The sequence below is a fragment of the Chinchilla lanigera genome, unplaced genomic scaffold, assembly GCF_000276665.1.
Source record: "Chinchilla lanigera isolate Chin_1 unplaced genomic scaffold, ChiLan1.0 scaffold00006, whole genome shotgun sequence".
In the NCBI taxonomy this organism is placed as follows: Eukaryota; Metazoa; Chordata; class Mammalia; order Rodentia; family Chinchillidae; genus Chinchilla; species Chinchilla lanigera.
Window position 1 is genome coordinate 3,434,813 of NW_004955407.1, and position 27,456 is coordinate 3,462,268.

The 27,456-nt window shown below is 41.5% G+C and overlaps 2 protein-coding genes across 8 annotated transcripts in view; one reads left to right on the top strand and one right to left on the bottom strand.

Moving 5' to 3' along the window:
• Stx19 (syntaxin 19) overlaps positions 1–2,609 on the top strand; it is a 40,138-nt gene extending 37,529 nt beyond the window's left edge. For 4 of the 7 annotated variants that reach the window (XM_013503563.1, XM_005375506.1, XM_013503556.1 and 1 more), the window contains one exon: positions 1,687–2,609. In XM_013503563.1, coding sequence (XP_013359017.1) covers positions 1,687–2,584 — 898 coding nt within the window. In that variant the 3' untranslated portion in view covers positions 2,585–2,609. The remainder of the gene's footprint in view (positions 1–1,686) is intronic. The other 3 variants (XM_013503572.1, XM_013503576.1, XM_005375512.2) reach the window with 1 other exon arrangement.
• Positions 1–27,456, bottom strand: part of Arl13b (ADP-ribosylation factor-like 13B) — a gene marked incomplete in the record, with an annotated part of 75,626 nt that overhangs the window by 32,599 nt on the left and 15,571 nt on the right. The window contains 2 exon segments of the mRNA XM_005375514.2: positions 19,371–19,620; positions 25,224–25,294. Of these exon segments, the coding sequence (XP_005375571.2) occupies positions 19,371–19,620; positions 25,224–25,294 (321 nt within the window).

The window sequence follows — 27,456 nt, forward strand, 5'->3', positions numbered from 1 at the left end:
AAAGAAAGAAAGAAAGAAAGAAAGAAAGAAAGAAAGAAAGAAAGAAAAGAAAGAAAGAAAATATAACGGTCCCATTCCATTGCCTTGGCTACCAATCACCTGTACCCATAATATACCCCCTGCCGCTTCTAGCTGGCATCACAACGCAAGTATCTCCGCATGGACCTTCTTGGAATCTTCTGTCATGACCTAAAATTATCTTTTATCTCTTTAATTCTATATTGTCCCTTTCCCTGCAGAATAAAAATTCCTCAAGGATAGGTGTTCTTGAATGTGTACTGTGGCCCTTTAAACTCCACACACAGTAGGCTTCAGTAACTATCTGACAAAATGCCGGTCCTTTAAAACCAACGGATTATCATCAGGAGACTGGTTTAGCTTTTTCCCTAATGCAGAGATCTTTTCTATAATATTCTTGGCTGGGTCATCATTTAAGGACTGAACGACTCTACTGACAAAAGCTGACCCTGTCATGAAGCATTCATTTCATCTTGGGAAGCTCTTCTGCCCTGGAAAGTCTTCTGTCTACTAAACATCTATCTAATTTCCACCTCCTGTCTCTGGAGTTACGCCAAGTACATCTAATTCCATGTGTACATACAGATTTTCACATTCTAAAAGATTACTACATGTATTCCTTACATCTTATCTTTTTGGGCAAAGAGTTTTCATTTCATTCAATGATTCTCCATTTGATAGTTTTTCAATCTCATTTTTTTCCTACTTTGGAAACTACTAATTTATGAATTTGCATCACAAAGCATGCTTAGAACTTAATTCATGCAGTCCCACTTGAATAGCATAGTGCAACAGACAGGTTTCTAAGTCTATTCAGACATTACACTATACTGTTATTTGTAAAAGCATAACTATTCTGATAGTCCTAATAAATACGATATTAAAATCTCTAATACTTTTGCAGAAACTATTGTGAACTCAAGAGTACCCCACTGTCTAGATGCAAAGATGTTTTCAAACAAGTGGTTGAAGTATTTTATATCTATTTCCATTAAATTTATTTTTTATTACTTTTAGTATTGTTTTCAATGTTCTTTCAAGCTTTTAATCACAACTGTTCACGTCAGTATACTAAAGATCCCTCCAAATTCCACCCCATCCATATATTTGATAAACATGTTTTTTATGACAGTATCCAGAATGCAAATAATTGCTGAAAGTATCAACAGGAAAAATTACTTCCAGATGAAGAGGAGGCTGAGGCAGGAGGATCACAAGTTCTAGTCTCAGCTCGCTAACTTAGTGAGACCTTGCCTGAAAATAAAAAATAAGAAAGGGCCAGGGAATGTAATCATTGGTAGAGTAGCCCTGTGTTCAATTCCCAATACTGAAGAGAAAAAGAAAAAGAAAAATTATATTACAGAGTAGTATCATGACACTAAGAACTCACTTTGGAGAAACTGTTTCTCCATCACTTTCTCAGCTACTGCACTTAAATAAATCATAAATAAATTTATAAATTATTTTATATTATTTTCCTCATTTCATTTTTTTATTTATTTTCCTCATCTCAATCTCACCTCATAATTCCATTATGATGGAATTCGTAAGATAAATTTCTTTTTAGAATACTAGGTAATTTTTACTGGGAAATAGCTAAATCAAATTAACTGGTACTGGGGGAAAATGCCAACTTTCTCTTAGTTTGCTGTAATTTTTGCTTCTTAGCAGGAAAGGGAAGATGAAAGACCGACTTCAAGAACTAAAGCAGAGAACAAAGGAAATCGAACTCTCTAGAGACAGTCACGTGCTGGCTACGGAAGCAGAGGAACAAGGGGCGTTTGAGCAACAAGCTGTGATTTACGAAAGAGAGCCTGTGGCCGAGAGACACTTACATGACATCCAGAAACTACAAGAAACTATTAACAATTTCACAGATGATGTTCAAAAATTTGGACAGCATCAGAAAAGTCTGGTGGCTTCAATGAGAAGGTTTAGTCTCCTTAAGAGAGAGTCTAGCACTACAAAGGAGATAAAAACCCAGGCAGAACACATTCACAGAAGTTTGGGTGAGTTCGTTAAACAAGTTAAGAAGTCAGAGGCTGAAAACGGTCCATCATCAGTGGTCACAAGGATACTGAGAGCTCAGCATGCTTCAATGGCCCATCACTTTCAGCAAACCATGTTTATGTACAATGACACAATAGCAGCAAAGCAAGACAAGTGCAAGACATTTATTTTCCGGCAGCTTGAAGTTGCTGGAAAACAGGTGCCTGAAGAAGAAGTACAGGAGATGCTTCATCAAGGAAAATGGGAAGTTTTTAATGAAAGCTTACTTACAGAAATCAGTATCACAAAAGCACAACTCTCAGAAATTGAACAGAGACATAAAGAACTTGTAAATTTGGAGAACCAAATAAAGGACTTAAGGGATCTTTTTATTCAGATATCTCTTTTAGTCGAGGAACAAGGAGAGAGCATCAATAATATTGAAATGATAGTGAACAGTACACAAGATTACGTTAACAATACTAAAGAGAAATTTGGACTAGCTGTAAAATACAAAAGAAGAAACCCATGCAGGGCACTGTGTTGTTGGTGTTGTCCATGCTGTAGCTCAAAATAAAGAAGCTATTTTAGAAACTTCTCCAGCTTTAGGGTGAAGGATTTCTCTCATTTCAGTGTCATATATTATTTCTTCATTTCTTGGGTGCATTAGCACACATTTTATCAGTTAAGTCATAAATTTCTCCCTTAACTATTACCCTCTTGAACTGCAGAAACTGCTAAAGTTGGGGTCACTAGACAAATCTGTATTTAACTAAAGTAAAAACAATATGGCTATCTTTAAATTATGGGCTATTGGGGCTGGGGATTTAGCTCAGCAGCACAGTGCCTGCCTGGCAAGAGAGTTCGATTCCCAGTACCAAAAAAAAAAAAAAAAAAAAAATCAAATTATGCCTATTAAAAATGATGTGAATGATGTTGAGTTTATGATCAGGTATTCAATTCTATTACATATTTATCAAACTTTCAATGCTTTAACAAGATGAATGTCCAAGTAAGTGACGACTACATAAGGACCCCATTTCATTCCCTTGAGAACATTTTTTTATTTTGTTTTGTATTTTGTTTTTTGTTTTTTGTTTTTTTCCGGTACCAGGAATTGAACTCATGACCTTGCGCTTGCCAGGCAGGAGCTGTGCTGCTGAGCTAAATCCCCAGCCCCGCTTGCGAACATTTTGATAGATGACAATTACACAAAACAAGATTTCTAAGGATGCTACAATAACACACAAGAAACCAGAATACACATTAAATCTTTCATCCTCAGGTAGGTTAAGTTAACTCAGTAGTTAACAGATCCTGGGAAAAGTCAACTATGTACTTAAGAATTTAACTGGTAATTTGTAGCTGAATCAAACTCAAGACCTAAAAATCAACTAAGGCATTGTTTCTTAAACTTGGAGCCATTCAGGACATGGTAACAGATCAATGGCCTTGGCAGATAAAAATAAAAATTACATTTTTTTAATGCTCTGACATCATCCAGTGATAATTTCAGGTATTATACTATAGGCTAGGGATATAGTTAAGTTTATAATCTAGTAGAGAGGACAGATTATAAAGAAGTGCACATGGGCATGGTGGCACACGCCTGTTCACCATGAGTTCAAGGCCAACACGGGCTCCACAATGTTCAAGGCCAGCCTGAACTATACAGTGAGACCGTATCTCAAAAAAAAAAAACAAAAAATTAAAAAAGACAGCCAGGCGTGGTGGCTCACGCCTGTAATCTCAGCACTTGGGAGACTGAGGCAGGAGGATTGCTGCAAGTTCGAGGCCAGTCTGGGCTACAAAGTGAGCTCAAGGCCAACAACAACAAAAAAAAGAAGTGCAAATACAAGATGATGTTAAGCAGAGGCAGAGACTTAAAATAATAGTGATGGAAAAAAAAAAAAAATGGTGATGGGATGATAGAGAGGCTGCCCAGATGGCTTTATTACAGTGAGTCAGTGGAGGCCTTTCTGAAAGGTAGTATTTAAGTAAAAATGTAATACAGTGAATACAAATATAATGAATACAAATGAGGATATATTTCGGGCACAAGAAGCAAACAGAACAACAGCACAAGATGGGCATGACCTACTTCACTAGAGAAAAATGACAATACGGCTGGGGCATAACTGGTAAAGAACTGTGAGGTAAAAGATGAGCTCAGCAAAAGGCAGAAAGGGCCGGTGTACAGCTTCATGAGATGTGGAGGAAAGCACGACGTTCACAGCAAGTGTAAGCTGTACTAGGCTCTCGAGCTGTCTTAGGCCTGAGAGCAAATATGACAGCATGTGTAGCTGAGAAAGATCCTCCTGTCTACCACGGAGTGGGTGAGCGCGGACCTGGAGAACGAAGGGCCTGATCCGGAAGGGTCACGCGGCAGCCCCCGCAGGAGATGACTAAGGGCTGAGGTCTGGTGGTCACAGAGGTGGGTATCCCAGGGCACAGGACCTGTGCGCAGCCCACTGATACCTGAGCACAGGCAGAGGCAGCCCAGTTTCCAAAACCACATCTCACACTACGTACTGCATACGAGTGTTCAGGAAAATCACACTAACTTGCGACGGGGTGAAATCTACACCACGCTGACTGGACGGTGATGCTACTAGACAAGAAGAGGCAGAAAGGAAGAAAAAACAATTGGCCGTGAGAAGGAAAGTCTGTGTTGGTCAAGAAAATCAGAAATAATAATGTCTAAGTGCCAATGTCTAAGCAGAAGTTTCTCTGATTTTAGGTATTTCAGGAGGAATGCTGAGAGGAAGTCAGGACTGGAAGTATCAGTCCAGGTCATCTGAGTATACACATGATATGTAAGGTAAGGCAACTACAGATGAAGTACGTGGACGTAAAAAACTTGAAGTCTGGCCAGGCATGGTGGTGCACACATGTAATCCCAGCACTCGGGAGGCTGAGGCAGGATGACTGCTGTGACATCTAGGCTAGCCTGGGCTACACAATGAGTTCAAGACCAGCCTAGAATATAAGCTGTCTCAAAAAACAAAACAAGAAAACAAAGCAAAAAACTTGAAGTAAGAAAGGGCCTGGGATATTACAAATTTAATAAAGGGGACTATACAGAATTGTAAATAAGGCAGAAGAAAAACCAAGGAAGAATGCTGTAATTCAAAAGAATATTCTACAGAAGAAAAGGCTGAGGAAAGAGTTATCGTTAGGCAAGAGCTGGGCAGCAGAGTGACGACAGAGCCGGTAGCATGGAGATAACCCTGGACAGGAACAAAAGAGTTTCACAGAACTGCCGGGAGGAAAGCACTCAAGCAGAACGCTGAGGGAAGAACATGACAGAACAAGCAACGATAACGAGCCAACAGCTGGAGAGCAAGATGGGGCCAGAGCATTGGTCGCGCTCAAAGACACTGGAGAGCAGACGGCGCTGGAGGCCGTACACCAGAGAACTCCCACCACAAGGGAAGGAAGAGACACTGCAAATGCACGGAGAGCTGGGTCTGCAGCACAAACAGAGAAGCCGGGAGAAGCCAGCACCGGGTAGGGGCGTGAGTGCTCCTTGCACTTGTACGGAGGAAAGGCCAGGTTAGGAGTAAAATCGGGTAGGTGAGTAAATATGGTGGCAGAAAAAAGCAAAACAATATTTGTGATAGTTTCTACTCCCTTAACGTAGAAAAGTGTCCTTGCAGCTTCAATGTGAGGTCAGCCAGGGCAGCCACCATGTGACTGCTTGTGTAACCAGGACGGTGACTTTCCATCGTGGAGGAGACGGGATGGGGCACAGGGTGCCCGACAAGGGCTGAGTATGTATGTTACATGTGCGCGCGTGTCTGCATGCACACGGACTATAATGTAATGCTCATTTACAAAATACAAAGGAAAGGAAGCACTTTTTTTTTTTTTTTGGTTTTTCTCCGGTACCGGGAACCGAACTCACGACCTTGCGCTTGCCAGGCAGGCGCTTTGCCGCTGAGCTAAATCCCCAGCCCCAGGAAGCACTTTTTACTCTGACAGTTTATCAAGAATTACTAGGGGAAAAGATATGTCACATAGCTCAGCTTCAAATGTCAAAAGAACATTATAGAAAGATAAATTTAAAATATATTCTCATTGTGCACCGTAAACGTGAATAAAACAAAAATTTTTAAAATAAAAAAAATAAAATAAAATAGATGACAAACTCCCAGCTAACTCAATAATGATAGCTATTATCTCTTTTCCTTTTAAAAATTTACTCACAGCTTTGGTTCCTACATTGTTCATCGTGAAAACTGAGAATGTTGAACACTACTTAATATTCATTAATATAATTACACATGGATTTAAAAGTTTCTTTAGTATGTTATATCTGCACATAGTGCTTTTAAATCAAGATTTAAGCACAGATTCATCACAGAGCAATGTAGCACACACTACTTTATTGCTATATTTTTAAATCAATTAATATAACCTAAGCAACAGACACAGTAATATTTAATTATGAGTATTTTGTATGCAATATTTTATATCCATATTTAATAGTACAAGTAGTAAGATGTTTTTAATATAACAATCTGAAAGGGAAAAGATATTCTTGAAAGACAGGCACAATATATATTAGAAATCTACAGGTTGTATATGTATATGATGATAAAAATTCCTTATGAGCATTAGGGCTCACATTCATAACCACTAATTTATACTATTTTCTGCATTCACAAGCTTTTTGTAACTTAAAAGCACTTTTTTGGGGGGTACCAGGAATCAAACTCAGGACCTCACGGTTGCCAGGCAGGCACTGTGCCGCTGAGCTACATCCCTGGGTTCAAATCACTCTGAAAGCGGCTCTTCTAATTCATCTCCATCTGGACACACCATATCATCAACAACAATAATATACAAATCCACCACCATATCTACAGAACTGCAAAGATGCTTTAAATGCACTATTTGGAATTTGCATAACAACATAGATATAAAAATTCTTATTTACAACTGGACAGAATAAGTAACCTACCCAAGGCCTGCCTGACTCCAAAGCCCACATTCTTTTCCTACCCCAGTGGTTCTCAATTCTTCCTCTGCATTAGAATGATCCAAAGAACCTGTGGAAAACAAACACACAACATCCCTGGCCTTGTCCTCAAAAACTCTGGAGCTCTGGGCAGATGCAGGCAGTCCAGGGACATCTCACTGCTGATCATCACTGTCAAACAGGTTTTTCTTTCCTGCTGTTTTGTTTTGTTATGAAATACAATGGGGTAAGGAGTTGGAGCATGAGGCAGGGATGGGAAACTGCAGGTTTCCAAGGCTTAGGTTTGTTGACCGACAAAGTCAGATGAAATGCTTTACTATAAACTACAGCTGCTGCGAGCCAGCAGAGCTGCATGCTACACTTTAAGAGACTAAAGGAAGCATTCAGCAAGGAAGTCTGGAAGTGAGTCAACACTATAAGCAAGTGAGATTAAGGAAGATGACAACTTGTAAGGCCGCAATGAAAGAAGATAATCTTAAATTAATGGCCCCTATAAACGCAGTGAGCTTGGATTTCCAAGGGTGAAATTAGTAAACCAGGACACTGAAACCTGTAAGAATCAACTGCTTATGACCTGGGTAGATAACTATGAGTCTTCAACAGTCTAAAAACTGACCTAGATGCTCCTATTACTTAAAGGTCTAACTTAGTAAGGTGTATTTGACTCCGTTTTCAGTAACAGTATTAGAATAATGTCTGAGCTAGTTAATTGTCTTTGGGGACTTATAATAAAGAATATAATAGGGGCTGGGGATTTAGCTCAGCGGCATAGCGCCCGCCTGGCAAGCACAAGGTCATGAGTTCGATTGCCGGTACCAAAAATAAACCAAATATATATATATATAATAAAAAGAACCCTTGCAAACTGACATTTTCCTACTTTACTGTCTAGAAATAAGGTGAGTCAATGAGCATACAGAGGTCGGAGACAAAATTCCATACTGAAAAAGCAACACTGAAAGTCTGGTTATTGCTTCTCCTCTCACAGGAACTCGCTCACACTCGGCAGAAGTTACTTTGGGGATTCGGCCTCAAGGACACTAAGAATCTCTTCCAAAGCAAGACGCACACACACTGTGAACTGTGTGTGATTTCAGAGAGCCCCAGGGGCCTCTCCTGGCCAAAGGACCCCAAGCCACAGAACTCTTATATTAAAATGCTCACAGCTGCTAGCAAAATCAAATTAAAGATTCTGTATTTTCTTCCTTGAGTGAGAATCAATCTCTCTCTCTCCTTGCTCTCACTCTTCTGTTGTAAGTATCCAAGATTTGGGCAAAAGTTAAACTACAAAATTCAGCTCCACAGCGAAGCAGTGTGTGCAATGGCGCATCCAAGCGCACTGCACAGGGAGCGGGCTGACTGCCCTGAGGGAAACTTACTCTGAGTCAAAGTCCTGGGAACCTTAACCCCAGCCTGGGCTACGCAGTGAGCTGCCGAAAATGTGAATCCGTTAAGACATTTAATACAACTCGAACTCAGATTAATTCGCAGTTAATTTAAAAGAGTGCTTTGTATTTTTAAAGGAAACTAAGGCGAATGCTGAGCTTCAAATGTGGGCTGGCTGCTAACTTCGGTGCCATCCAGTTCTCGGTCTTACCTCCTTTCTTTATAAAGGGTTTATGCGGGTCAGGGCATGAGCGTCCTCCGGGGCTAACCGCGGGCAGGCCGGCCCTCAGCCCAGAAGACAGGCATCGGCGGCTCCAGGAGGGGCCTCCCAGTGGGTCTCCGCCGTTCACAGCGTGGCTGCCCCTAGTCCGGGCCGTACTGGGTGGGACGAGGCTGAGCGCAAACGTGAACTACTCAGCTACTCCCCCTGGTGGAGGAAACTGTAAGGCAGCAGAGCATTCAAGAATCAAGCACTCATATTGCTTCCCGCCAAATGCACTGTGAGAGCCGGGTACGGGGGCGCACGCCTGTAATGCCAGCACTCGCCTGTAATGCCAGCACTCGCCTGTAATGCCAGCACTCAGGAGCTGAGGCAGGAGGATCATCGCAAGCTGAGACCAACATGGGCTACAAAGTGAGCTCAAAGCCAACCTGAACTGCATAGCGAGACCCTGTCTCAAAAAGACAGAAAAAAAAAAAAAAAGAATTCACCGTGAAAATCTGGAACAAAAAGGAACAGAAGTAGGCCAGGTGTGGTGGCTTACGCCTGTAATCCCAGCACTCCAGAAGCTGAGGCAGGAGGATTGCTGCAAGTTTGAGACCAGCCTGGGCTACAAAAAAGGGGAGGGGATAGTAGAGGGAGATGGGAAATTAATTTGCCGCTCGGCCAGAAAAGAGGTACATGCAATGGTGCTCTGAAGTCCTCTGCCACAACGTACTCAGGAAAGCCCATTCTCCAGTCTTCACTTTCGCCTGAAGCCCTGTCAGCACAACCTGTAATTTCCACATTTCTGCCAGAGTTGGGCCCAGGCTGCCGGCTAAGGGTTAAGCTGCTGACCACAGGGCTCTCTGGCGGTGTTGGAAAAGCTCATACTCACAGCCTCTGAGGGCACTGTAAGGCCACAGCTGAGGACACTTGGTTCTCAATTCAAGAGCAATAAACTGCCCACCTTAGAAATAAGACAGTTCTCTTCATCGCAAAGGTTTACTGCTTTGAATGTCTTTGTTCTAACTCAAGGCCTGCTCGTTTTAGCAGGCTTTTGCCTCAGATGTGCCCTCCACTTCCTGCACCCCCCTGAATTGTTAAGGACCCAATAAATATGTTTGTTTGTTGTCTTTTTGAGACAGGGTCTCACTATGCAGTTCAGGCTGGCCTTGAGCTCACTTTGTAGCCCAGGATAGTCTCGAACTGCAGTGATCCTCCTGCCTCAGCCTCCTGAGTGCTGGGATTACAGGTGTGCACCATCAGGCCTGGCAAGGACCTAGTAAACATGGACAATCCAGAGAAGCTTTGTCTTAGCTCCAAGAGAATGCTGACCTTCCTGGACTCCAGAAACTGTATTACTTGTCTCTTTTATTTAAGCCTTCACTGTATACTCATTTTGAGAGACTGGGGACCTGATCAGCTCCAGATACATTAGCATTCTGACCTTCTGACCCCCTCCCTAGGAGTCATCCATGAAGCTCCTAGGCGTTCTCTAGTCCATTCCTCCAAACATTTCTACACTGCTGACCAATTCCGCTCGTTTGTTCACACTGTTAGGTACGGTCAGAAGAGTGGCACATTTCTAAGTGTTAACTTCTGTGTTAGCTTTCTGTCACTATAACAAGTATCTGAGACAATCAATCAGCTTATAAAGAGAAACGATTCATGTTATTCTGGCTCATCATCTCAAGGACGTAAGTCCATGAACAGCTGCCCTGCTGGCTTTAGGCCTGTGACTGGGCAGCACATCATGGTGGGAGCATGTAACAAAGCAGGACTGTGAAGCACAGAAGACAGAGGCAGAGGAAGGGCCTGTCGTCCCACTGTCCTCCTGAAGGCCACACTCTCCGTCTCCTGGAGGCCACTCATTAGGCCCCACCCTCACAGGTTCTGTTCCCTCCCAACAGCGCCACACTGGGACCGTCTTTACCTATGGTCCTCTGGGTGATACTCAGACTCCAAACCACGGCAGTGACACAAGCCATACCTGAGTTAGTAAGAGTGGATGCTGAAGTCAGTCTCCACAGCTGACAGGAGAGAAAAAAGGGATTCTCCTGATAAACAGCTTAACATGATTACAGTGAAAAATGTTTGCATGACATTTATTTTTATTCCCTTTAGAAGGAATGCAAGTAATTTTTATCTTTTTATTAAAAGTTAGTTATAGGGATATATCTAATAGCCTACAGTCTGATTCACATTAGATTCACAGATGAACACAAACAGTATTATGTTTTACAACTACTTTTACTACAGAAAAGGTATTCAGCTACTAAATTTAAAAAAGTAAAATAACTTACCAGAGTTGAGCAAATGCACCGCTACCTTGTTTTTTCACTGTTACGTTTAAGATCAATTTTCCAGAGCCTTAGTCCCTTCTCTGTGTCAGTGGTTTCTGAACTTTTCGTCATTCTGAGCTAATAGTACTCAGCAGTCGGGTCATGCTATGATTCTGACTTTTCAAGAAAAACCAAATTGTGACATCAAGTACAGTTTGACCAAGGCACTGTTCACAATGACACACGCTGCTGGGCTGGTGTGCAGAGCAGGTCGGGAAGAACAAAAGATTTTCCAGGACCTGCCACTGTGTTCATCTAGTTTTCCATAAATAACAATAGATTCTGATGAGCAAGTTATAATTTTGCAATTATACAAAAGGTCCTGATTATCTTCTTTCACTTCCTTCTAGTTACTGATTCTTCTCAGACATTTGTTGGTTTTCTCTGTATCTTACTGTGAGAGGGTGGGCGGCAGGATAGTCACCCAAGTTATTAAGGTTATTAAAGTAGGTTTGAGAGGCTCTGTGCATCCTACATCTACCAATTCAGGTGCAAAGGAGAAACAAGAGGAATTAGGTGCTGCAGATACATCTGCAGATGAACGGTCAGATGTCTACAGCAGGAACGACACAGCTGTGTGCAACAAAGATCTCTCTCGTTTTCCTCCTAATGTATGTCTCTTCCTCCTACTTCTCCATAGCCCACTTGTCCCTAGCTTGGCGTTTAGCAGAGCTCAGATGGATGCCTTTTCAACTACAATCCAGGGGATTTTTCAATGCCTAGCTTAGTATATGTGAGGTATTATTTCTAAGTGCTATGGTTCAAACTAACAAACAAAACAGAACTTCCTTTCTCTGTGGAGCTATGAAGGGAAACTGAAGGACTTTAAGTAGAGGAACACCCAACTCATCAAATCTGCATTTTTAAAAACTACACTTAAAAGAGTCTTCACACAGTCTCACATCATTTCATTTGTTATAACAACAGTACACCAGTTTTGTAATTTGAGGAACATCTACTAAAGGAAGGAACTCCCGCTGGGGTTCGCACACCCTTCCTGCTTCACTTTCCAGGACTTCCTCTGAAATCTCGGTGGGAGACTCCACGACTCCACAACTCTTACAGGCTGCATTTTAGTAAAACCAGCGTCATGAGGACGACATCAGTGTCTGCTTCCAGTAGGAGCAGTGGCCAGGCCCCTTCCATGGCTGCTGTGGCCTCTGAGTACCTGGATGCACGAACATGGTGAAATAAATCCCTGCAAACCCATTCAGGAGAGGGTCCTTCTCGATCTAGAGTTCCAGGGACCATCTTCTAGAGTAGAAGTTTATGGTTTTGTAACCCTGAGACCTGGATGGCTGGCTCCTTACTGATTTCAAAGTTCAAGGCATCTTTCGGCTTCTCCTTGTACAAAATACTTGGTTTCCTTTTAGTGGCCAATCTCTTTAACAACCAGACATGCTTTGGTCCCAACTGTACAGATGGTTCTCTTAGCACCAACATTTAAGGTCTTCAAATTTTTTTGCTCTGCCTTTCGCCCCCAATTCTCACTACAAATCTGGTTAAAAGCAGCCAGAAGTGCGATTCCAGGTAGCTCCACCCACCCACACACCATCCCAGGAAGCAGAGGAGCACCTACCCTAAGGGGCTCAGTCTGTCAAAGCCCCTAAGAGCAACTAGGTATCCTCGCCCATTATCCGACAGCCCCAAAAAGCACTAGAGCAACTGTTTTGAAGATTGGCCAGTAAGTCCCTGAAAAGCAGGCAAGTGGCCTGGCCCAACCTAAACCCTAGGAATCAGCAGTGTACCCTTCCCTTAGCAGGTTGGCCCCTTGGAGGCCACATGAAGTCACCAAAGAGCCCTCAGACACTGACAGGCACCTCTTGGTCTGGACCCACTGTTGTGGCCTGGCCTCTATGTGGCCCTGTCCTCAGGTACACCTCAACACTAACAGGTAACAGTTATATGCTACACCCGTACCCAACAGGGTAGCCCTGTCCCTAGGCAACCCACAGCAACTGCCACATTTCATATACAGAACTACCAGAAACCTGCCCCACTTAAAAAGAGCTGCATCCCAACTAGAAGGGAAGTCCCCCAACCCATGAAGCCTAAGTACCTGAGACATCCTGCAGATCCTGCTGAGACTGATTACAGCTGAAGAAGATACAGAGACCCCACATTAAAGTGCACACCTGGAAAAAAGCCAGTGCAGTCTTTCCAACCAACACCCTAGGATACATTGTCAGAAAAAAGTCCTTTACTCTAAAAGACATCCTATGAAATGGATAGAAGCAACTGACCCGCCAGACACATAAATATCAACACAGGGATACCAGAAGAGTGAAAACAAGGTAACATGATAGCTGTCTTAGAACACAGTAACTATCTAGCAATAGACCCCAAAGGGGAAAAAAATCAACTAACTGCCTGAAATTCAAAATAACAAGTTTTGGAAAACGTAAGTAGGTAGAAAAAATATAGACAATTCAATGAAATGAGGAAAACAATTCATGGTATCAGTGATCAGCTAAAAGAGCTTTTTGTTAGTTTGTTTTACGAGAAAGGGCCTCCCTGTATAGGGCAGGCTGGCCTTGAACTGATACTCCTCCTGCCTCAACCTCTGAGTACTAGGATTAAAGGCCTGTGTCTCCACACCAGGCCGAGACAGACAGGATATAAAACAAAAGCAAAACAAAACAAAATTCCACAGATATTGTAGCCCAAGAATTAAATAAATGAAATTAAAAGTACACTCAAGAACCTCAACAGCTGAATAGATCAGGCCGAAGAAAACAGTTCTCAGCTCCAAGGGAGGTCTTTTGAAGTAATTCAATCAGACCAAAACAAACAACCCATAAAAAATAAAGCCTTCAGGAATTATGGGACATCGTTAAGAGAGCAAAACCCTGCATTATGACTATTCTTAAGAAAGGAGAGGAAAAGGCATAAAAACCTATTCAACAAAAAGCTGCTGATAACTTCAAATCTTATGTACACTTCAACACAAACAGCTCAAAAGATCCCTAATAGACCTGGCCAAAATGATTCACCCTAAGGTAAAGCACAGTCAAGCTGTGAAAAGTGAAAGGCAACGAAGGAATTCTAAAAGTAGCAAAAGTGTGAAGTCACATCTAGGGTAACTCCCATTAGACTGACAATAAACTTCCCAGGAGAAATACCACAGTCCTGAGAGGAAAACCAGAACAAAACTAAAAGCAAAACAAAACAAACACCTGCTAATCAAAAATAGGAAAACCAGAAGAGGTACCCTTCAGAAATGAAGGCGAGATAAATTCTTCCAAAGACAAGCAAAACGTAATAGAATTTATCAGCACCAGACTGTCCCTACACATGATGCTTAAGGGAGCCCTACACTATTAGCAAAAGGATGACAACTACCACCCAGAAAACATGAGGCACAAAGCAGAGCAGAGGCCCAAAGGAGGAACTAAACGGAGCCAAACACCTGATACAGAAACAAACCGAACCACAAAGATGCGAACAGGAGGTGCCAAAAGAAAGGAAAAATATACAAAACACCCAAGTAAATGACAGAAATAGCTCTTAACTTTTCAATAAAAATCTTGAGGGGGCGGGGATAGAGCTCAGCAGCACAGCGCCTGTCTGCAAGCACAAGATTCCGAGTTAGGTTCCCAGTATCAAAATAATAGTAATTATTATTATTATCGTTATTATTATTTTGAAAATGTAAATAGATTAAATTTCCCAATAAAGAGACAGACTAGCTGAGTGAGTTAAAAAATAAGCCCAGGACCAAACTGTATGCTGCTTGCAAAAAGGACTCACTTCATCAGTGTATACACACACAGATTAAAAGTGAAAAGATGAATAAAGATATACCATGCAAATGGGAACCAAATGCAAATAGGAATAGTATTACTTGTAAAAGATAAAAAAGCTGAGCATGGTGGCACACACCTGTAATCCCAGCACTTGGGAGGCTCAAGCAGGAAGACCGCTGCAAGTTCCAGACGAGCCTAGGCTACAAAGTAAGCTCAAGAACAGCCTAAACTGCATCGTAAGACCTTGTCTCAAAAAGACAAAAAAGTTAAGAGGACTTTAAATCAAAAATTGCAAAAGGAGACAAAGAAGATCACTATATAATCACTAAGAGATTAATTCAAGAAGAAAGAACAATTACAATATACATATGTACACCCAACATCTGGACATGTAATATATAAAGCAAAGAGTACTAGATCTCAAGAAAACACAGACTAATAGAACAATAGCTGAGGGGGCTGGGGATTTAGTTTAGCTCAGCGGCACAGCGCCTGCCCAGCAAGCGCAAGCTCGTGAGTTCGATCCCCGGTACCGGGGGGGGGAAAAAAAAAAAAAGAACAGTAGTTGAGGATTTCAATATCCTACTTTCATCAATGGACAGATTACCCAGACTAAAAGTCAAAAAAGAAACAGCAGAATTTGTATGACAAAAAACACATCATCCAACAGACTTCCAGAGAATATTCCACCCGACAGTGGCAGAATATATGTATTTTTCTCATCAGCTACAGAATATCCTCTAAGACAGACCATGTTAGACTGAAAAATAAGTGAGAAATTAAAAAACATTGAAACCATAGCACATATCTTCTAAACAAAATTCTCAGGGTTGGGGATATAGCTCAGTGGCATAAGCACCTGCCTGGCAAGCGCAAGGTCGTGAGTTCAATCCCTGGTACTGCAAAAATAAATAAAAAATAAAAATAAATAAACAAAATTCTCTTGAGAAGCTCCCAGGTCAAAGAAGAAATTAAAGGAAAACCTTAAAAATTTCTTAAAACAAATGATGACACAACATCACTAAGATTTACGGAATATGGCAAAAGGAATTCTAAAAAATTTCTAGCAATGAGGACCTACATAAAAGAAACAGAGAGACTTCAAATAAACAGTGTAACAACTCAAGGAATTGGAAAAGAATATCCCAAACCCAAAATTAGTACAAGAAAAAAGATCAGAGCAGAAATAAGCAAAATAGACACCAAAAACTACAAAACCAAGGAAACAAACAACAGATTTTTTTGAACACATAACAGTTAATCTAAGAAAAAAAAATAGAGAAAATTCCAACAAAGAAATTAGACACAAAAAGGGGACAGTACAACGGATACCACAGACATACAAATGTTCATTAGGGACCATTATGAACATTTACCTAACATACTGGAAAATCTTTAAGTAGTGGATAAATTTCTGTACACATAAACCTACCAAGATTACTATGAAGACACAGAAACCACAAAGACATAGACAACCTAAAAAGATCAGTAACAAGTAAAGAGACTGAAATTCTTACATTCACAAGAGCCACAATCACTCCCGATGTCCATCGACAGATGAATGGATAAAAAAATGCAGTCTTAGTAACTGTCGCCTGCTGGGACAAGACAGCTGACGCCTGGGTTTGAAGGAGGAGGGAGCTGATTGCGGCTCAGTTCTGGAAGGCTTAGCCCTTGCATCATCCAACAGTTCCAGGCAGAGGCGGCAGAGGAGGAGGGCTGCACAGAGGAGCAAAGCTGCTCACTTCTCTGTGACCAGGAATAACTGAGAGAAGCGAGGCGCCAGGAAGGGACAGACACCCTGCCGGGTCCCATGCCTGGGACCTCCTCTTCCAGGCAGATCCGCTGCCTAACAGCAAGTCGGCCAGAGCACCCCGTGAGTCATCATCCTCCCAAAGCCCACCTGTGAGCACATGAAGCTCTTGGGGACATCTAGGTATATACCACGGCACACAAGGAGACATTATTCGGTCATGAAGAAGAATGAAAGCCTGTCCTTTGCAGCAACGTAAGTATAACTAGCGCACATGTATGAAGCTAAACGTCAGGCACAGGAAGGGCAATATTTACTCGTAGAAGCTGAAAAGCTGATCTCAAAGAAATAAGGAAAAAACAGTGTTTATCTGAGATGGAAAAAGTATGGGGCAGGGTCTGGGGGGAAGAAGGTTATAAACACACACAGAGGCGCAGCACCCTCCGGACGGAGGGAATGAAGGTTAATGCTTATAGCACAGGAAGACAACTACAGCTCTCAACAATAACTGAGTACTCCCAAGCAGGCTGCGGAGAACATTTGAATGTTCCCAGCCCAAAGAAAGGATAAATCTCTGAACTGACACATACGCCAGTTACTCTGATCTAATCATTATACATGTTTGCATGTACTGAAATGTCACACTGGAACCCATAAACATGTACGATTACTGTATGTCAATTTAAATAAATAAATATATATGTATGATTTTTTTTTTCTTTTCTTAAAAAGACAAGGTTTCGCTATGCAGTTCAGGCTGGCCTTGAGCTCACTTTGTAGCCCAGGCTGGTCTCGAACTCGCAACAATCCTCTTGCCTCAGCCTCCCCAGTGCTGGGATTATAGGCCTGTGCCACCACGCCCGCAAAAATGTATTATTTAAGAATTGCCATGAAAAAAGTTCAAATGGCAAAGCATCCTCTACTTTAAAAACATGTATAATATCCACAATAAATTCTAACATCTTTGTGAGTTCTCATCGACTACCAAATGATAATGGTGAAGCACTATCCACAGTCATGTTCACTTGTTTGTTTCTATTCTAAGTCACTAGCTGAGGGAGATGACAGGGCTGACAGCATTTTTATTTTGCCGAGTTTCCCATTTCTCAGTAATCACTGTGGCTCCTTAACAATTACGCGCTGTTGCTCTGGGGCTTTCTATTCTGGGACTTTTCCCCAGATGTCTACAGGGCTGACTCCCTCTCCTGACACCTGGTCCACTCCCTAACGCCTGCAGGGATCATCTGACTTGTGCGAGCACCCCAGCACCACGTTGTGGTCATCATGCCGCCATTCGTTACTGCTCTCCCTCTACCTGACACACTGTTCACAACATACTCATCACAATATGTGACGTGATTTATGAACTATACTTATTACTCTTCTCCCTAGAATGTAAGCTCCAGAAGTCAGAGTTGTGCAGTTTTTGTTTTCAAACACATATCCTCACCAGAATGGTTGGCACACAGTAGGTGCTCAAAAAATGTGTCGAATTTTTATATGCATGAATGAATAAATGTGCACACAAAACACCAAATTAAAGACTATTTGGTCAGAGGCTGAGTCAGGAGGATTGTTGTGAGTTCGAGACCAGCCTGGGCTATAAAGTGAGCTCAAAACCAGTTTGAACTGCATAGTGAGACCTTGTCTCAAAAAAAAATAATAACAACAAAAAAAGACTATTTGACTAAAATGTACACACACCTATTTTACAAATGATCAACCGTCATTAGTATTTTGTCCTTGGCCAGGCATGGTGGCGCACACCTGTAATCCCAGCACTTGGGAAGCTGAGGCAGGTGGATCACTGTGAGTTCGAGGCCAGCCTGAACTGTGTAGTGAAACCCTGTCTCAAAAAAAGGCAAATAAAAAAGTGTTCGTCCTTTAGAAATTATTGGCTCTGCTTAAACATTTATAGAGACTAATCTGGCCTATGGTATTCAACCAAGTTCACTTTCATATATATCTCTACTGAAATTAATTTCAGATTCAATAAAGGTGAGAATTGATAATATAAATAAAGTAACTTCCCTCCTGAGTTAAAATATATAAAAATTCTGAAGAATAAACTCTATCAATAAATGATGTAATCTAGTTTTGACTTTTGCCAGGCATGGTGGCATACGCCTGTAATCCTAGCACTCGGGAGGCTGAGGCAGGAGCATCATTGCGAGTTCAAGGCCAGTCTGGGCTACAAAGTGAGCTCAAGGCCAGCCTGAACTGAATAGCAAGACCCTGTCTCAAAAAGACAAAAAATAAATAAATAAGTAAATAAATCTTCACTTACTATTGAAGACCACTGAGAAACTATACTTAAAATTTTTCATCTAACCACGTAAGTCAATTTTTAAAAAAGCCTTATTGTACTCACAAGAATGAGGGAAAAGGGACAAAGGGCAAAGGTAAAGGTCTGTTGCTGCAATGAAGAAGTCCACCGCCAGATCTTAAAAACTGTCCAGCATCTGGACAAAATGATATCGGTTATGAATGCAATACGGAATGGTAGAAGTTTATAAAGACTGAAAAATCAGCATGGCATTAGAAAAATAAGCCATTGAAATAACTTTCACATAAAAATATTCTCCAAAAAAAGACAAGAGAAAAATGTTACTAAACAAGGGGAAAAAATTGAAAATTATTCTAGAACTCTGTTCAGACTACATCAAAAGGCAAAATTTGCTAAAAAGTAAATCTTCAAGTAAAACAGAGTTGAATACCCAGAGGTCTAATTATAAGGTGTGTTCATAATAAACCCTCAACTCTTCATCCCTGTGGACAATGTTATAAGCAAGCCTCAGTGCATTAGTAACTCACAGTTAACTGTATCTATTTTATTGGACTAGAGCACAACTATTTTCACTTATTGAATATTTTGTAACAGATAAATTACTTCACTAGCAATTTATCAATGTACTGCCTTTAGGTTCACAATACTCCAAATGTTACTTACACCAATATAGGCTTTCCTGATATCCTCGGGTGTCTTAGCACTTCTGACATTGTCTCCTTTGTCTCTTCCATTCTCTCTTCATCACTGGAATCCACAACAAATATCACCCCATAGGACTCTGCGTAGTAATTCTTCCAAATCCCCCGAATTCTTTTTCCACCTCCCAAATCAAAGATGGTGACCTCAAACTTTCCTTGTTTAAGGTCAATTTTAGAAAATCCAACTGTGGGAGCCACATCTTCAGGATGCTCTGTTTCAAATGACAAAAAGAAACAATCTTTAGACTTTAAGTTAATAACGTTAATTTAGCTTTGTGCCTTAAATGACATAAAAATTGTTATCTATCATGCTTTAGTACTGAGTGGGATAGTCATCATTTGCTTAGACAGGCAGAAACTATCTCCACGCCTACCCGTTATGCAGACAATTTGATAGATACTATCAAATATTCAACTAGAGTTTTTACTTCATGCAAACAGGAATTTTTCTTTTAAAAAAAAAGCTGGTATAATCCTAGCACCTAACACATAGTAGACACTTAATAATAAATGAATGAACTCTTGCCTTTGAGGCTATTTATCCTTCAATTTACAAACAATAAAGATTTCAATCCTTCAACACCACAGCCATTCCCAGGGACTGTTACAACTTCTGTGGAACTATAAAGAAAACCATCAACATTTAAAGAGGAAGAATCAAAAAAAAAAAAAAAACTGGAGAAGTAACAAAGAGTAGGACCACCCTCTATTAATTGGACAAATTAAGGCTAGAATTGGAATAATGAGAATTTCAGGGGGAAAAAAGAGAGAATTTCGAGGGCTGTTCACAAAGTAAGTGAGTAAAGTTCATTATTTCTACAGGAACACGTTGTGGGTGTTCGAAAAATTTAAAAAAGAGTGTTTCCATACGTGACAACACAGAAAAGGTATAGGACCACGTGCACAGGGTTATAACCGCCACAAAGTAGTAATGACACACAATCAGAGACTTTCTTAAAGATCCCTGCAGGTCATGAAAGACTTCTCATAGGGGACGGAAGCCAGGCCTGAAAGCGAGGTAGGGTTTATCGTGCATAAGAGCAATGTAAGCAGGGTAACTGAGGAACCGAAAGAAGGGACACACTGAGCACCAAGGCGGAGGCAAAGCCTGTAGAGTGCAGACGCAGACCAAGACCAGGCTGCCGGGGTTCTGAAGACAAGAAGGGAGCCACGGAAGGCATCTGACGGACTAAGCACACAATGAACATGACTGAGGTAGAACTTTACTGAGACTCATCTTGAAGAAGTCTTTAGGCTGAATGAAAGTGAGTGACAGCTACTTTCCAGAGAGGTCTGAAAATAAAAACAACAGCCAGGTGTGGTGGCGCACACCTGTAATCCCAGCACACGGGAGGCTGAAGCAGGAGAATCACTGCGAGTTCGAGGCCAGCCTGAACTGCATAATGAAACCTTGTCTCGAAAAGACAAAAAAAAAAAAAAAAGAAAAGAAAAACAAACAGCGGAAAGGAAGAACTCATTAAAGATTAATAAAACCTCATTGCTAACAGAAAAAATTCAAGCTTTGTCTCTTCTTTTCGCCTCCCTAATTCACTAGCGTCTACTATAAATGTTACTCCATGTGAGTTTGTTCAGCACTGCGAGACGCACATGAGGCTTTTACACTGTACACGAGTTAGGACGAGACAAAATTAAGCACTCCGTTCCTCAGTCATACCAGCTGTATGTCAGGTGCTCAAAAGCCTCATGTGCTCAGTGGCCCTCCTTACTAGACCGCGCCAATGGAGACTGTTCCTCCCCACTGCAGAAATTCTGTGGAGGGACACTGGCTAGCAAAACAGATGCTACCACAAAGATTAACTGATAGGTATAACAAAATGTGCGCGTCCTGTGAAAAAGCCTGGAAGGGACAGTGTAAGGGGATTCAAAAGGAAGACGGTAAAAGGTAGGGTTGAGTTTGGGATTAGCAAGGCTTCAGAGAAGGAATGTGAGGTTTTAAAAGCTAAGTAACTGTAAAAGAGGAGGAAGAACAATCTTCTAGGCAGAGTGAGTAATATAAGCACAGGTAAAATGATAGCAATAATCCTAGTAAACCAGGTAAGATTAGGAAAAAATCTGTCCAGGTTGTATGGTTAGCAAAGTTAGGATTCAACTCTGTGTTAGGAATTCAAAAGCCCCTATTACTGAAATCTAGGTCTTCAGGACATAGAACTCAGGACAAAGAATACCCTCTACTCTTGACTCTGAGTCCTCCTCAAGATTCTTGTTTCCAGACATTAGACTAAATGCTTTCGACACTAAATACCTTCTCCGTAAATCCTTTTCTCGTTCCTTCTTGCTTTACTATCACTTGCAACATCCCACCTTCTAGATAATCTGCACAGTCATCTACATTTTCCCAACAGATGGCACCATATCTTTGTATCTTCGGCACTCAGACGGAAGGACACACACCTCGATGCAACACTGCTAACATAATGGAAGCTGCCATACTCCCTTCTGCCTTTCTATATATTTATCTATCCATCCTTGTAAGCACTTAAGGTACTACAGGAAAGGCATCACAAGAACTAGGGATGCAAAGCAAAGCTACATGATCCTCAATCTCAAGACTCTCAGTAAAGTGTATGTCAAAATATAGTATTTAGAAAAGCCAAGATAAAATGTAAATATATGAGTCGGACATGGCGGTGCACGCCTGTAATCCCGGCACTCAAGAGGCTGAGACAGGAGGATCGTTGCGAGTTCAGGGCCAACCTGGGCCATATAAGTGAGCTCAAGGTCAGCATGAACTGCACAGTGAGACCCTGTCTCAAAAAGACAAAAAAGAAAAAAAAAGTAAATATATGATCAACAAATACTGGAGATCTATTACATGCTAAGCCTGGTGCAAGGCTCAAGAATATAATAATCAGCCAAGCATAGTGGTATACTGTACATTTGTAATACCAGCACTTGGGAGGCTGAAGCAGGACGATTGCCATGAGCTCAAGGCCATCTGGGCTATATAGTGAGTTCAAGCCCTGTCTGAACTACACGGTGAGACCCCATCTCAAAAGAAAAAAAGACAATAATCAGTAAGATCCATCTTATCTTACAGATCTCTCAGCCTAGGGGGAAAATAAGTAAGAAGACTTGTTAATATCCAATAAAACCAGAGACCAAACCACACAAAGAAGAATTTTCACACTCAAAACAACAGTAGTTTTCCATTAGGAAACACTATTAGATAGATTCCTAGATGTTTTTCCCCTCCAGGCACAAGAATACTTAGAAGAGACCACAATTTCCAGCCTTAGTGGCAGCTAACAGCCAGGACAGCAGGTCCTAACTGGTAGTGGGATGTTAAATACTTAACAGCTGATTAGGAGGTATACACTGGGGAGACTGGTATTTAGTACCTGCCTATTCCCATGGTGTCAGTACTCCAGCTACCGCCAATTTTAAACTAATGCCAGGTCCTGGAGAGGTACCTGAACGCACAGTTGGGGAAAGACCTGCATATCTGGGTCTCACTAGTTGACATGAGCAAAATGAACAGGCAGGCTTCAGGTCTAGTGAATGCTATGTGAGTTAAAGTGATAGAGCAGCTTTTGATTGATGCTCTCAAAAAAGAGAGAAGGGCCTCCTCTCAACCTGTACCTCTTCTTCCAGCTCAAACACACACTGAAGAGCAACCTCGAGCCACACCGGTGAGCACTCAGAACGGCACAGCAGCCAGGATGCAGAGCTAGTCTCAGCATCATGAGGGCCATGCGGGGCCTCGACAGCCTGTCTCAGCTGCTGCCAGAGGAAAACAAACTGCAGCTTTATTGAACCATGATTGTTTTAGGCCCAACACACACAATCCCTCGGCCAAGAAGCAGATACTGAAAACAGGAAAGTTCAAGACAGGGAAGGGACTTAGAGGTTAAGAAGCCATTGTCAAACGAGGAATGGTGGTGGCACAGGGCTGTGAGCCAGCACGCAAGAGTTAAAGGCAGGAAGGTCCTGAGTTACAGCTCAGCACCGGCAACTTAGTGTCTGGAAATAAAAAACACAAACGGCTGGGAATCTAGCTCTGTGGTAGAACACTTGGCTCCCTAGGTGAGGCCGACTTCAGTCCTCAATGCCACAATGAAGGAAATAAAGGATGTGGGGGAGGAGGGAGGAAGGGAGGGCAAGCCAGACGCCATGGTGACACTGCAGCTGGAAGACCATGAGACTGGATTTAGACAACAGCAGCATACTCACGGAGGAGGTAGAAGTATCTCAAAAGAAACCAGGAAATACCGTAAAAACCCACTGCCAGGCCAGAGAAGAAACAATAGGAGAGCGGAGGCTCTGGGAGAGACGCGGTGAAAGGCTGCCTAATGTTCCTCAGAGTCGTGGTCTACACAACTGGGTCTAAACCAAAGTGATTAAAACACCCGGGAGGACTCAGTCTGGAGAAGTGGAGAGATAAACAAGTAGAAGTCCAATTAGGTTGTAGACCTAAGGAGCCGGACAAAAAGAGGACACAGCCAGGGTGACTGTTTGAAGGTAATGGTTAGCGTAAGCTTTACAAAGGAGACCACATGGCAAATATAAATCTTTAAACACAACATCCTCTCCAGTCACCCAAGTGGGAATGACATCCGCAACAGTACAAAGACGTGAGTACGATTAATTTGTGATGCTACAAATAAATCTGTAAAAAAAAAACTCAGTGGAATCTTTGAACAGTTTAAAGGTAGTATTTAAAGGCGGTCAATCCATGGAGTAGGCTGGACAGTAAATATAAGATAAAGAACAAAACTTGAGCATAGAAGAGCTCAAAGCTGTGACTTTCAGCTTATTAAGTAGGTCAGAAAAAGGAGCTAATGGATAAAAGAAGGCACCTAACAGAAGGTGAACATTCTACATATGCACAACGAATTACACGGTCAGCAGATTCTAAAGCACCTGATTTGTTCAATGTAAGGTTTTAAAAGAAAGAAAGAAGAAAGAAGTTCAGATACAATGCAATGGCCTCGGATCAAATCTGCCTCCTGGCCTCTGTAGAAAAACTTTGCTGACTCCTGGCTTAGATAATGACAGCTGATGCTCTGCAAAGATACACAGCACCTAGAACATAGCAGGAGTGGTACCAAAGACGTTAAGGAGAAGCCTTATACAACATTACATAATTTACATCACTGCCTCACAGAATTTGTGGTTATACCGTGTTCTCCTCTAATGGTCAGTGCTGTAAGGCATTAGTAAATAAAAGCTCTCCAACTATTCGATATACATGCTATCTTGTCACACTGGCTTTCAAGAACAAATACCTGAAACCTTTTCACACAGTTCATATGCTTCCGACCCCTCGCTGATGATGTATTTGCAGTGCCCAGCACACTCACCGCCCTGGATATTGCTACATTGTATGGAAGAGCATTAAGTGAACACTAACCAACTAAATACATGTCAGGAATTTAATATATATGGTACAAAGCTACTTAATGGCACAGAGGCCATCCTTAATATCACTGTAAAAAATTACATATCATATTTTAAAAAGCATCAAAAGATGGCTATGCTAGTTAACTGCACCTCCATTTCATGTGACTAAATTTTGGTCAATAAAATACAAGTAGAAGATGGGTACCCTTACAGGAAAGAATATATTATTTTTTTCTTCCTATTACTTAAAGACAATTATAAGCCCTCCTAGATAATCAAGGAGCTCTGTATCTATTCACATCAAAAACATGGTAATAGGCTGCTGCCATGAAGCCAGAGTTCATTCATACTGGTCACAGGGATATGAAGAACATAAAGAAAGGCAGTACAGTGTCCCCATGTAGTTTCAAATAAAGCAACTGAACATAGTTAAGTGGATAATCCATCAGCTCACCTCCTTTGATCCCCTTCGCTGTTGCCGTTTTACCAGCATTGTCCAGTCCCACCATCACGAGAGTCACCTTTCTTAAAACAGTAAGAAAATAAAAAAGTCACTCTCTGTTAATCTAGTATAGCTAAAAGAAATTCATTCACTGAAGCAACACTTAAGAAGAACCTACTATATATAACAATCTCCTGGGTGATATGAAATACAACAACAAAACACAGATTCAAAAGCAAAATTTATCAAAAATATCTTTAAATGTAATCCTTCTGCTCTCTAAACAAAGTAAAATCATGCAGTAGATAATTTAAGGAAAGACTGAAAGGGAGGCAGGGAGACGGACTGTAATCCCAAGTTATTTATCACAGTTAAAGACTCAATGTTTTAGTTATACCACCAGTCAATTATAGATTCAGCACCAGAAACTAAAGCAACTAATTCCTAGGAACCTTTTAATGTAACACATTCCCTTTTGTGCTGTAATTGGCCAGTGGATCTTTCTTTTTTTTGGTCTTTTTCAGACTTGGTCTCGCTCTGTAGTTCAGGCTGACTTTGAGCTCATTTTATAGCCCATGTGCCTTTTCCATGTGCAGAGGCTCCGCTTGGGACTGAAACAAGCTTCAGTAAGGAGTGAATCTCCACTTTATAGGACCACTGTCATCGGTTCATTTTGTAACACATTTCCCAGGTTTAATAAATGTAACACATTTATTAAATCATTGCCGACCAACTTCTATATACCAGGTACCAGTGTTCTGGGCACTTAAGATCCACTGGCCGGCCAGGCGCGGTGGCGCATGCCTGTAATCCCAGCACTCCACAGGCTGAGGCAGGAGGATCACTGCAAATTCAAGACCAGCCTGGGCTACAAAATGAGCTCAAGGTCAGCCTGAACTACACAGCCAGACCAAGTCTCAAAAAGACCAAATAAAAAATAAGGAAAGATCCACTGGCCAATTACAGCAAACTTCCACAACAAAACAAGAATATACATAAAGAAACTCTTCCTAATTAAGCTTATGTTTCCGTGGCAAGAGAGAATAAGGATATGAGTAAGTTACATGTAATGCAAATTACATGCATGTTACAAGGTCAGTAAGTACAAAGGGAAAAGCAGAGCAAGATAAAGGGGGCAGGAAGAGGGGTGGGAGGTAGAGGCAGTGATACAGGACAATGAGGAAGGGCCTCATGCGAAGATAAAATACCAGCAAAGCCTCGGGAGGAAGGAATTATTACACAGGCATCTGAGGGAAGAGAGAAGAGCCAATGTAAAGAAACTGAAGTAGGAACACTTGGGCGTGTCCCACTATCAGCAAGAAGGCCACTGTGGAGAAAGCAAAACGAGACAGAATAGAAAGACTGCTGGTGTGGGAGGTGGGGGCGCACACCCTAGTCCCAGGACTCCAGATGCTGAGGCAGGAGGACTGCTCCAAGTTCCAGGCCAACCTGGGCTACGAAGTTGAGTTCAAGGCCACCCTGAACTGCGTAGTCTCAAAAAGATCCCCCGCCACCAAAAAAAAGACTTAAGACTGGACACATATCAGAAGCGAAATTATGTGCAGCCTCAACTTCTTGGACTTTTACTAAGTGAAATCCAATGTTTACTTCCTTTGCTATACAGGAGGCTTGGTCTTTCCTAAATGTTTCAATCACTACGTGCCCACCAAGGGTAATAAATGAAGTTCTATCTCTACTTGACTCAACCTAAGAATAAGGAAAACCACAATACCAGCATCCTCAGGCCAGCTGAGGTGATGATACTAGTCCCTAACCAGCTGGTGATGATACTAGTAGAAATACTACAGAGACCCACAGATTATGAATTTATAGAGACAAGGTCATCGGTCAGGTCCAGGTACCTATAGCCATGTGAAAATTTTATCTTCATTATCAATACACAAAACATGAATTTACTTTTTTTTTTTTTTTGATCTTTTTTAAGACAGGGTCTCTCTATGCACCTCAGGCTGGCCTTAAGCTCACTTGGTAGCCCAAGCTGGTCTCGAACTCGCAACAATCCTCCTGCCTCAGCCTCCTGAGTGCTGGGATTACAGGCGTGTGCCACCACACTTGGCTATGAATTTACTTCTTAAGGAAGCTATGAGATATTTAGAATCTAATTTTATTATTTTGTTTGAATAATTCATAATTATGAATTGGATAATTAATAGAATAATAAACATGACAGAACAAGACTTAAATACAAAATGATTTTTTAAGCAAAATATAGTAAAGTATTATA